This window comes from Rhyacophila brunnea, unplaced genomic scaffold (genome assembly GCF_057557595.1).
Source record: "Rhyacophila brunnea isolate RB1 unplaced genomic scaffold, BYU_Rbru_1.0 scaffold_20, whole genome shotgun sequence".
In the NCBI taxonomy this organism is placed as follows: Eukaryota; Metazoa; Arthropoda; class Insecta; order Trichoptera; family Rhyacophilidae; genus Rhyacophila; species Rhyacophila brunnea.
In genome coordinates, this window is record NW_028232860.1 from 33,243,153 (window position 1) to 33,256,410 (window position 13,258).

Here is a 13,258-nt window from a genome sequence, read left to right on the forward strand (position 1 = left end):
AGAATATAATCAATCTATATTTACTTATTTGGTAATCACATTCATATCAACGATAATAATTTAAAAATACAAACGATAATTAATATGGTCAGAATTTATATGAAATGTTATAATCTAATAAGTGTCCCTACTTGTTTAATTATAGAAAGGTATTATAACATTAGGTGCACAAATATAGATACCCACTCTTTAAGAAAATAGAAGGTAGGTACTGACAAAGGAATTACTATTGTTTACATAACTAGCTAAGATGCTGTATCAATATCATTTTAGATAGGTAATTACCTATCATAATTATCGAATGCGCTTGTAATACAAGTCTAGTATATTGATCATAGATTTTATAGGAATGTGATTTCTGATGGTGAGCAGTTTAAATGCGGTCTCATCTTAGAACGAAAGTGATAAAGCTGTCTTTCATTAATAATAAATTGTTAGGTATACATAAAATTTCCGCTAGTTTTGTTAATACGTAGTCATGTTTGTCAAACTAGAAAACCTATATTTTTGCAAATATTATGATGCTTAGGTAGGTATATCTGTACCAAATATTCATGAATATATTGCAGTAGTTATTTACTACCTACATTATTATGTTCAAATAAGCATAGCAGATAGTAATTAAGATTATTTTATTAAACCGCATATCTTTTCTAATATGGTAATTACTTATTTAATTAAAAGTCATTCACTCAGAATATTCTTTTTGTAAACCATTAACTAACTTACAATGATATAGGTAATGGAATATATTATTATTTCCCTAGTTTTTATAATTGAATTGACTATTATTAAATTAAAATTGTTTTAGTATTATACATGACGATTGACATTATGTTTTTTTCTGTAGTTTTAATGAAAATTGTGTTGTGAAGTATAAAACAACAGCTATATTTTTCATCTCATAGTTACCAGTGTTATGTACTAATTTCTTATACAACTTCTTTATTAATCCATTATTACATTTTTCCTGAATATGTACATATATAATATACATATTCTCATTAATTATGTAAATATCAAAAATAATTTGTATTTTTAAAAAAAAATTGTACTTAAATACTTTTTTTCCATTTAAAACTCCGTATAAAAAAAAATTGTCAATATAATATCCCCATACTCTTTGTAAAACTTTATAGACACGCTGTACTACTTCGAGTTGAACATTGCGCAATGATAGTTCTTCCGTTAAAGAGCGTAATAAATATAGTTGTATTAAATAAAATCAAATAGAGTAAGAAAAACGCGACGTAAAACAAGGTTTCTATCTCAGAGTATGAGTCTGTTATGCGGAGTCTGTAATCTATTTCGTCCGCGCAAAAGCATGTTGAATCAAGTCAAAACACCAAGCGCGTAGTATTATTCCAAATAAAAACGATTTTTTGACATTATCAGCTCAGCTGTTTATTAATTAATCACCATTCAATTTTGATAGGAATATATATCATAAAATGGTCTATCTGATTTACTTAAATGTGATAAGAAAAAACGTACTCATTTTATATGATGAATTTAATAGCGTAAATATTTTAGTTTTTTAGCTATCCTGAATATTTCTGAATTTAGACTTACACCGGTTTTTCTTGGGCCCGTCGAATCATACTTAATAATGATTTTATTTATCGATAAAAATTAAATTGTAAGTAAGGTACCGCCCACGCCCGCGTGGTTTAAGCGTTAGACTATCACGCCGTGGGTCCCAGGTTCGAATCCTGGGTCTGGCAAGTACACATATTGTTTTTCATTTTGTGTGTGAGTTAGGGTATGGACCTAATAGGTTGAGCAAGTGGCTGACATCTATTTCTCGTAAAAAACAAAATTTGTTATTACAAACCTTTACTCTGTGGAGGCCCATATGATCCTATTAGGATCGGATATGGTCGAAGGTACCTACCCATAAAATTAAATCATGATAATGACTGACAAAGATTTATGAACAATGGTCTTGCATCTCCTTGGAAAGTTTGGGTAAGTCAGGTCTGTATGTTGTTGTTTTTAAGTTTAGGCACGATAATAAGGCTCATGCTTGATAAGGCTCATGCTTGGTAAAGATTGTTCGCATGAATATGTAGAACCGAAAAGGGAAAGAACAGCAAATGCTATTTTTCTTAACTGATCATTTGAGTCAGGTTTTTTATTCCACGTGTTAAAAATCATCATTTCTTCCTTCTCCAGGTCTTTCAAAGCAGACCACTTGTGCTGTAAACTAAGTTCACTTTGTTTTTCTCCAATATTTCCATATCAGCACAAAGACGTTCAAATTTAGAACTCTATAATTCTTTGTTTTTTAGATCCATCAATCGCATTTCAAAGTTGCCAATGTCATAAAGGAAGAAAAAATAATTCTGTTACAGTCGCAATAAGAGGTTTTTTTGACAAATGCTAACGTCGTTTTGCTGTTTCTGAATTCCTGAAACCTATTGAGAAAAGCCTCCCTCATATTTAAAATTGTTGTTTTGAAATAGCGAATGTCAATATCAGAATGATTTTTTTGGCGATGTTTCAGCAGGCATGTAAAGTGAATAAAAGTTTCTCTTTCAAAATATTGAGCAAAAATAGATAATTTGTTTTCGAATAAAATAACTTCTAATATCGAAAAAATTGTATTATCTTTTCCCTGTAGTTTACGAAGTAACGTCTACGATGATACTCGTAGTAAACAATCTCCTTAAGAGCATACTTCAGTAAAACTGCAAATAATTTTCAACTGTAGTGCGACGAAATTTCGGACTGGCTGCCAATCGGAGAACGAAACTCGAGCTGTGAACACGTTAATTTGTTTTGTGACGTTGCAAAATTCTTCTGGAAATTTCTGCACACAAAGCACTTCTAAATTTGTGTATTCGTAGAGTATTCGTGGTTCATTTCTTTAAAAATACAGGTAACTTTATGCTTATTTGGCTAAAGGTATTAAAAGAATGCATTGTAATCGTGTTCTGATATATTCTAAAAGTTTCAAATGTGTATCTAGTCGGGAAGTTAGTTAAAAATCGATTGCAAGATTTGGACAAACAAGAAAAAATATGTACTGGACAAACAAGAATACGAGCTAATAGAAACGTAGTAAAAAGTAGCACCAATCAAATACTTATCTACATAATAATAAAAAGTTTAGTTTAGCTAAAGTATTGCTCCTTTTACTATAAGGTTATTCATTTAATTTATTCAAAATATTATTAAAATATATTTTTGGGTTAAAAGTTTGGGTTTTGGGTACTTAAATCTTGTATTTTTAGAAATCCGATGTGCGCCTGCCACTATTATCCCAAATCTCAAATGCGCCTGCTACCGCAAAAAAGTTAAGAACCCCTGACCGAATAGAGTGTTCTTGTCACTAAAATGAAAATTTGCACCAATCAAATACCTACATAATAATACAAATCTAGGTTTAGCTTAAGTATTTCTCGGTTTAGTACAAGGTTATTCATTTGATTTATTGAAAATAGTATTGCAATAGATTTTTGGGTTTATTTACACAAAATTTATAATGGTCCAAAATCCATTCCAATAGCGGCGCAAACGTATTCGTAAAATCAAGAGTGTTGCTTTCATCATACAGTTAAAACAAATTGATTTCTCGATTAAAGAAAGAGCTCTCAATTTCCATTCTGAAATGAAATTCTTAAATTTACTTGTATTTTACCGCGTTTTTCTTAGCTCGCATTCTTGTTTGTCCGGTGGTTGTTTATCCAGTACAAATCTTGCAATCGATTTTAACTAACTTCTCGACTAGGTAGACGTTTGAAACTTAGAATATATCAGAAAACGATGTCAATGCATTATTTTAATACTTTTAGCTATCTTTAAGTAGAATTGAATTCATTTTCAGTTAATTCTGTTTTGTATGAAGAGTTATTTCGGAAGAAATGCGTAATCCAATCCACTATAATTGGTTGCTAAGGGGGTGGTCCTAGAAACTAAATTATTCATGTATACGTGCGTTACTATGGAAATCAAAATGACATTTCAGTATTCTATATTTGTTTGTTTGTTGCAAAATAGCAAAAAAATGATTTGTTGACAATTGCATTGTTTATCCTAAATTAATAATACTTAGAATTGGCAAGTTTATATGATTCAACAGAAAATTTAAAAACGTGGTATATAAACAGTTCTTTTTATCTTGAAATTATTTAGTTTTAAATTAAATTTTATATATTTTTTATTGATTTTCATGACAATATTTAATTTAACTGATTTACCAGATCAGATTAACCTGGCCAGTTTTTATAGCTACTTTTTCTGACAACCCTCCACAATAATAATATGAAGGGTTGTAGGGTCAAAAAGAAAAATAAGATTATGGATGACTGTTTTAAAACAAAATAAATAATAATTAATAAACTTACTGTTAGGAAGATATGGGCAAGCACAATAATTCAAAAATACGTTCAAATAATACTTTACATTTTTCTCCACCTTGGTTTCAGTTGCTAATTATAATAATGTTTAATGATCTTAACATCCTACAAAAATATTGTCATGCAGTAAATACATAATATTAAGTCTTATAACTTGACGTCGGCATTTAACATTATATACTTTTACAAGTTATATGTATGACCGTGTAATAAGACATTTAAAGTCAGGTATCTTATAAAAGTTATGTCCACATACTATACAATTATAGAATTATTATTGACTGTTGAACTCTTTTTTACTTTGCCCTTTGAATCACTCACCTTATTGCCACCATTTTGGCGTAGAACATGAGATACTCCTTCTCAGGGGGCAAATCCGCGCGCTGTTCAAAGCTGTGAAATCCACGCTAGGAAATTGCTTCCATGGCGTGGAATCCCAGACTCTGAAGGAGTCTGGAATGAGTGTTGCGTGCTTCGTTGACCCATAGGGCGATCTCCATCCTTCCGGATGGACGCCAGCAAGTTTTTCTTTGACAGGGAAACAACTGCAAAAGACCGTCTCCAATGTGTTGGGGAAATTTAAGGTGAGAAATAATAAGAATAGTTATGGATTGAGTCGCTATATTGAACAAAGCTTGACAATTAGATACAGCGACATATTAGAATGTTATAAGCAGGGTATAAAAAAGAACGGAAACCGCCCCTTGCACTTCTCCGTCGCTAACTTATACGCTAATTTAAGAACTATACATTAACAAAAAGTAACACCGATAAATATTTACAATCGCCCGCGTTCTGTTGCACGCGGACCCTCTCCAGTCCTTTCTGATATACTCCGAATTACACCATGTTCGTACGTTGCGTGCTCCTGCAACCACTATTCATATCAGACACCACTGTCCTCAACCAAGGTAGGGACTAGAAGCCCTGGCCCGCGGCCTCTCAGGCCCGACCGACTCCGACCAAGGTAAGCCTCGCTCGCAACGCCAACCATGCCAGCGCCACTTCCCCACCTATTCGACTATCCCCTTTGCCACGCAGCCAGTGACGAATATGTTTTGGTGTTGCCACGATAGTTAACGGCCACAGAAAATATTTCTCTCAGTGACGATTCTCGTTACAACCGCTCCTTATTTATATTCTTCGCAGAAAATCAAAATTATAACTGTTTGGAAGTATTTCAAATCAATTGTTTCAACGTATTAAAATCTTAGCCAAGTAATAATTTACAAACGTTTATAAATAGGTACACAATAATCCAACAAGGCAAACCCTTGTAAAACCGTTACAAATAAACTTATAGTGATTTAGTAGTTTCTTCAGTTTACCTGCTTTATATTAATATATTGTTAATGATTTATATAATGTTCAAAAACCTTCACATAAGTTGTACTATACAAATCTTTGTATTGCTTGTTGCATTTATTGGAGAAGCATTGTCCAGTATAAAAAGTGAGTTGTTCTTTATTTAATCGTGACGATATCTTTATGTAGTACCTAGAGGAATTTTTTTCTTTAGGTAGTAGATGACTCTTGAAGCACTCTGGATCCCTAGCCACTAATACTTCAGAAAGGGACTCACGTGTGGGTTGGTGAAATCCTTCATTGAGCATTATTTCAGGTTTGGGAAGTGAGTGACATCATAGCGGGCAGAATTAGTTATAACACAGCAATTTAATTTATAATTCCGCGCAGAATTACAATTTATTTACACTAAAGCACAGACAAACATTGGTAATATTACAACATTAGTTACAACAGAGAAGACACATTATTATTACGTGTTCATTATCGTACCACTTTTAATTTATTCGGCGCTGACACTGGAGTGAATTAATTTATTTGGGCACATACCGGGATTAACACTGCAGCACTTTGCCAGGTCCGTGGTTCGCGTTAAGGGTGGTTATATGAATTATTATTAACACACTAACATATAGGGGTTCACTGATTTACAATAATGAGACAAGCGAGGCTTTGCATTTGGCGCTGAGGACAGTCGGCCAGATCACGCCAAACGCGTGATCCTAGGCACGTTCCCACCTTCACGGGAGGATTCGAACTGTTCAAAAATTATCAAAAAAAATTAAGGGTGGGGGTACATTCACGCTTGGAAGGCGCGGTATAAAAGGGGTGCGGTATGAAGGGAAGCTATTCGGCCAACTAACTGAAATACATCCATCTGTCATGTCTTCAAGGTCGGATGCAGGTACCTGCAGTGTCCATTTGAGAGAAACGTAGTGTAAAATGCTTTCGTAACAAAAATGTTTGAAACATTCCGTTTGTACTGCAGGGCTGGTAAGCTTTCGTCAGGGATATTCTAATGATGTTTTTAAATTTGTGGTTAGATGACTGATTTGGAATTTGAAACGTCCTCGTGCTAGGGGTTTCGTTTGGTAATACCACTCACTCGCACGCTTTTTAGCTAATATTATGTTTGGGTTAGTTATTCATTCGCGCGCGGTTACCATGTATGTTGTTTATTGGTTTGTAATTATTAAATGTACCGGTTGATGGTTGATGAATCAGAATTCAAAAAACATATAAGTATGCAACGTGAAAGTTTCATTGTTACTTGAAATAATCTGAACCGGATAAATAAATAAATTTTTATTGATATAACTACATTCAGCAAGCAGCAATTCTGTAAGTATAAATAATCGTAAAGTATCAACACATAGCCATCAGTGATAAATAATGAAAATTATTCTATTTGTTATTAGCCATCTGCATTGTGTATTAATAAGAAGAGCAAAATATATAAATTCCCTAAGTTAAATAAAATAAAGATAGTTTAACGTGACTAACCCCCCTCCCTCCTTTCGGAGGTAATACTACAAATTAAAATTCACGTTAAATAGACAATTACACAACAACAACACTTACCCCCGTTTCAGACGGGACACCGGTGTCGCGCTCGTATATAGTAATAAGAAGGCCTTTGTATTCTAATAAAGGGGCCTTTCTATTTTGTTTATGAACGCCCAGAGCTAATGATTCAACGCATAATTTTGCGATATAAATTAGAACATAAAACTGGCTGCCGTCATAAAAACATGTGTATCGGCGGCTTGAGAATGTAGCGGCCGACGGAAAAGTGTACCGAACACGCTTTGACGTTTAGCTCGGGGCGTTCATAAACATAATACAAAGGCTCTTTTATTCGAATACAAAGGCCTCCTTATTAAATACCAGCTCGACACCGTTGTCCCGTCTGAAACGGGCCTTGGTATAGTCATAAACAAATGTGTCATTTTCACTTGCCAACGCGTACCGTAGGTTCCCCTTCACTGTCCAAGTACACAACGCTTAATAATATCATCATCATCGAGGATTTATTTTTATCTTTCTATGTTATTTAATTTACTTATTCATGTTTCTAGCTGGAGTTACTCATCCAATAGTCGAAGGGCTTGGCTCATCTGTACTGCCCAACTATTGTGGAAATAGAACCTTTAATGACGTAAGAGTAGGAGTAGTGTCACTTTTTCCTTGGCTGGTCAAACTCCTTTATAATCGTAAGTTATTTCTATTAATTCTCTCGTTGGTCTTATAATAGATACCATCAACTCACATAAGTATTTGAAAAGTAACAAACCCCTATCTATACTATAATTCCCGCTGCTCGTGAATAAAAACCACTAGAATGTTTCATTTTGAAGAGAAGGTAAATTACTATTTTATATAAGTATATTTAAAAATGTTTTTTTATAAATAGTTTTACAAATTACTATATAAGTACTTACTTATATATGTTATTAAAAAATATGACGACATAGCCATGCGTATTTTCTTACCAATCGATGCGGAAACGGAAACGACGAAATTCATGCATAAATGACAAATCGCATTGTATAAAAAATAGCAAATCCTTTTCAAGAATAATCATTACGTTTAATGTAAATATACAATTGCATAGGTCGGTCCTTAAGATCGGGCAAATAAAAATATTCAATCAACAAACCTTATGAAATTAATTATCGGCAGTCATTCAAATATTTTAACTGCTTGTTATTTTGCCTCAAACATAATGTCTAAAAATAGAAAAACGTTCAGTGATGGCGAATATAATATGAAAGAAGAAAGGATCTCGATCCATGATCCACGATCTCTTTGAAAATTTTGACTACTAGGAAAAAAATATTCTGAGAATAAAAGATACTAATGCCTTCGGATAGGAATGGAATTTTAAAAACTATCTTTTAAGAATTTTTTTTGCGCCATGAAAAACTACTTAGCACGTCAGTCAGTCAAAAAATATTATTTGGGAAATTTTGGCACGCGCACGTAAAAAGACTCGCCAACCCTGCACTAGACGCTAGATCGTGGATAAGATGTTAATTGTAACACACGACGCGCTGCAAGCGATCCCATCATTACACAATATAAATATTAACCTCTTCTTCTTTCCCGTGCAGAAGAATAAATCATTTCTGCCCATATTATTGGTTATACGGTCCCACTATAATAAACTGTTAATCAACGTTAAGAGCATACTTCATTGAAACGGAAAATAATTTCCAACTATAGATGCGATGAAATTTTGGACTCGCTGGCAATCGGAGAGCGAAAGTCGAGCTGTGAACACGTCAATTTGTTTCGTGATGGCAACGGGGGTATCAATTCTTAAATCGTGTAAGGATCACTAAAAAGCGTTACCGATTTACTTGAAAAAGAAAATAATGAGAAAGAATTCAATGAATATATTATTATTGTTACTAATAGAACAGAACAAATGGACGCATGTTGGATTTATATGACAAAATATATTTCGTTCAGCACGCGTCATTTGCACAATCCGCGAATCGCCTAGCCACGATCTTTTAGACCATGCCTCAACTGAGGGATGATAGGCTTAATTTAAAGCTAATCGATTAAAGATAAATATCTCGAAGACAAAGTTTTGATAAACTATTTTGTTGACCCAACATCACGTCATCCCATATCACGAGGTCATGCGTTTGGTGTAAAGCAGGGGTTTACAAACTTTTTCGATCAAAGATCATTGTGCTTTTGACATAGAAATTCAATTTGATGACAACTATTTAATTGACAATGTAATTTTTAATGTTCGATAATAAGAAAAAAAAATATTACAAATTTAACATAATTCTGGTTCATAAAATATCGTATAAATTTCGAGCGCTGGAACAGTCGCGAGTCACAGACACTCCGCATGGAGCCGATTGTTGCTGTTTGAAGGTTGAAGGTCAATTAACTCAGGTCCATACAATATTTTTATCCTCCAAGAAGTGCCGAATGACACGGATGCGGGCTAAATATTTATAGTACCTCATACGATTATAAGTCCACCTAGTTATATTAAACATGTAGCGCGGGACCTCCGAATACTTTCTCACTCGCACAGCGGCCATCGCCTACAGTCAACGCGGGCGCCCCCACCACAGCGCCTTCCCACTATCGAGTCGTTCCCCACCGAAGCGCACCGGCTTTATCAGCTAGGCGGCGGGGAAGGGGTCGCCTAGTTGGCAATATAAGGTGACACACGTCCTAGAAACATCAGTTAACCTTGAGCCAGCTTGGCCCTGACTCAGCATAGTAGTCTTGCTTGGTCTGACAACAATATACGCGGCTTTCCGTAACTCTATCAGACCAAAGTAAGCTACTCTTGCAAACCCAGCTCAACACAGTAGTCTTGCTTGCTCTGACAACGATATACACGGCTTTCCGTAACTCTATCAGTGTACAGTGAGCTATTGTGGTGAGCCAGGTACGAGTTCAGGTTTCGCCATAGTTACACCTTCAACAACAAAACAAACCCTTATAAGGAAGTACCTACTTTTACCCCTTATAAACAATATATTTTAAGTTCTTACTTAAATAATTTTTTTATTTTATTTCAGAACCAAAGATATCGCGTTGTGGTGGAGTTTTAATAACTGATCTATGGGTTCTCAGTTCTGAAGCATGTCTTAAGAAAGATTCTTTGTAAGTACCTATTATAGATTTATTTCGCTGGTGGATGTCATCGAATCCCTTTTTATATATCTTTTTTTTTTATATAGTTTTATGTCTCTTCATCATATTTCATTTTTAAATGACGGTTCCATGACAAAATAGAACAAGACAACACAGAACATGACAAAACAAAATATGACAAAACAGAACAGTGACAAAACAGAACAGTGACAAAACAGAACAACGATAAATATAAGTATGACCTTTAGGAAAAATATAAATTTAATATTGAAATTGTCCTACCTCTATTATGTTGATAGATTTTCAATAGCATAGATTTTCAATACACCATAATACATCAAATTATATACCGAATTACTGCATTCCTAATCGCTAGAAAGCCTCAAATAAACGGGACTTTGCCGGCAAGCTTAGGATATCTCATCTTAATCAATATATGTTCAAAATGATTGGGTGTCTAGGTACAATGAAATAATGACCTAACCTAACCTAACCTCACCTTACCTAACCTAACCTAAGTAGATTCCACATAAATTAATGTTTCATTTTTCCCCTGGCTGTCCTGTTTTGTCACTGTTCTGTTTTGTCATGTTCTGTTTTGTCGCATCGCTAGAAAGCCTCAAATAAACGGGACTTTGCCGGCAAGCTTAGGATAGCTTATCTTAATCAATATAATATGTAAAAAATGATTGGCTGACTAGGTACAATGAAATAATGACCTTATCTAACCTAAGCAAACCTAACCTTTTTTTTCCAGCGGGGAAAAATCTTCTTAAGACACCACCAGCAGTCAGCGGTGACTGGCTGATGATAGTGTGGGATTATTACCCACTAAAACCCCCCTCCTCTTCTCAGCTGCCCTCCCGGAATCCACTTTTATGAATTACTTCAGGGAGGCAGCTATGTCCTTGCCTTTTGTTAGGCCACTTCTACCTGTTCTCCTCGCCGGGATCTTTCGTCTTCTTCTTTAGTCTTGAGGACGCACGATGCGAATTATGCCCATGCTGACCATGCAGCTGTGCTTTCCAGCATTGAGATAACCATGTTCGTCAGCGACATTGCTTCCTCGCTGATAATCCCCTTCAGGGTGTTTCTGGCTTCCTTCCAAGCTGGGCAGTCAAACAGCCTGTGTGAAGGGTTATCGTCATGGCCTCCACAGTGATGGCATTCACGGGTCGCTTCTTTCCCTATCCTGTGAAGGTAGTTGGAGAAGCATCCATGACTCGTGAGCATTTGGGTCAGGTGGTAATTCAGCTCGCCGTGTTTCCTTTCGCACCACGCGTGGCAGTTGCAGTCAACACGAGGATGGCGTCCTCCGACACCGTGCGGTATGCCGAAGCGACTCTGAGTGCACTCTTTCTTTGCACCCTTGCCAGAGTGAGCCTCGTCCTCTCTATTTTCGTGGCATCGGCCCATATTGGGGCTCCGTATAGGAGCACGGAGTGGACCACTTTGGAGTAGAGTTTCCGTCAGCCTGGCAAGGTCTTCTGCAATTCTCATTGCCTTGGACGCCGCCTTTTCTGCGTGCTCTGCGAATCGCAGCTTGTCATCGATATGCACTCCGAGGTACCGTAATGATCTGGAAAACGGCATCTTGAAGCCGTTGACCTCAAGTTTTGGCGGCGCCAGCTTTCTGCGCCTTGTGAAAAAGACGGCTTCTGTTTTATGTACAGCGAATTCGAGCCCTCTGCTGTCAAGCCATCTTCTGACTTTTCTTAGAGTCTCCTCTGCAGCAAAGCATAGTAGCTGGGTTGTTTTGGCTGTGACGAGAACCGCCACGTCATCGGCGAAGGCAACCAGAGTCGCTTCTTCGGACAAGGGGATTTTAAGAAGGCTATCGTACATCGCATTCCACAGAGCTGGCCCAAGGACTGAGCCCTGTGGAACACCCGCCGAAACATTACGATGGCACTTCTTGCGCATGCACTCGTACTCGAGTACTCGCTCCGTGAAGTAGCTCTCGACGAGCCTGACGATGTGCACTGGTGCGCCGATTTCGACAAGCGCGTTGAGGGTTTGTTACAAATTCGCCGTGTTGAAGGCGTTCTTGACGTCCAGTGCAATCAACACGACGTGCTTGCTTGCCTTGACTCTTCCTTGCCAGGTAAGTCAGATTGTCGCTACTAGCTTCGGTATTGCATCGATGGTAGATCGACGAGAACGGAAACCATGCTGGTTGTGTGACAGTTATTTGTCTTCGTCCTCCAATGACTCCTGGAGTCGCTGAAGGATTAGTCTTTCTAGCAGCTTTCCGGGTCCATTGAGCATGCAGAGTGGTCGGTACGAAGATGGGCCAGGTGGCGTCCACTTGCCCTTTGGTATAAGAACTAGTTTTTGCCTCTTCCAGGGCGAAGCGAAAGTTCCTTCCCGCAGACATGTGTAAAAACCGCCAGCAGCAGCGCAGGGTCAGTCAATGCAATTCGTTTGAAGACCGCATTTGGAATGCAGTCTGGTCCTGGTGCCTTCGCGGTTTTTATGCGCTTGGTAGCTATAAGCAGTTCTGCTTCGGAGAATGGGCTGATCACCTCGTCCATCGCAGCACAGGAACGTTCTATGGGCTGGTGCTGTGGAAAAAGGGTGCTTATTACTGACTCCAGATTGCCTGGGCCCTCAAGGTAGGGATCTGTGACTGCAGTGTTGAGCCTCTTTCTCACAATTTTGTAGGGCATGCCCCAGGGATCTTCATTGACCGAACTGCACAGCTCAGCCCAACATCTTGCCTTGCTCTCTTTGATGGCTCTCCGTAGCGCCTTCCTGTGGTCTTGGTGATTCCGTTGGAGGTCGTGGTTGTTAGGTCTCCGTTGAGCTCGGCTTCTGGAGGAAAGGCATTAGCGGCGGAGCTCAGCAATGTCTTCGTTCCACCAGTAGACTGGCCGTCACTGGTTTTGGCTGCTACGTCTGGGCATTGAGGCGTCACAACTGTGTTGCAGAAGGTCGTTCAGAGCGCTGGTAATGTC

General features: G+C 37.1%; 1 protein-coding gene across 1 annotated transcript; it reads right to left on the minus strand.

Moving 5' to 3' along the window:
* Positions 1 to 11,294: 11,294 nt before the first annotated feature.
* Positions 11,295 to 12,146, minus strand: LOC147071562 (uncharacterized). The gene has a single exon (XM_085947969.1). It carries the CDS (start codon positions 12,144 to 12,146, stop codon positions 11,295 to 11,297), a length of 852 nt encoding a protein of 283 aa, XP_085804095.1.
* Positions 12,147 to 13,258: the final 1,112 nt, after the last annotated feature.

Excerpts from the sequence above, each read along its gene's own strand:
- LOC147071562 (XM_085947969.1), bottom strand. The coding sequence starts at position 12,146 with ATGTACGATAGCCTTCTTAAAATCCCCTTGTCCGAAGAAGCGACTCTG.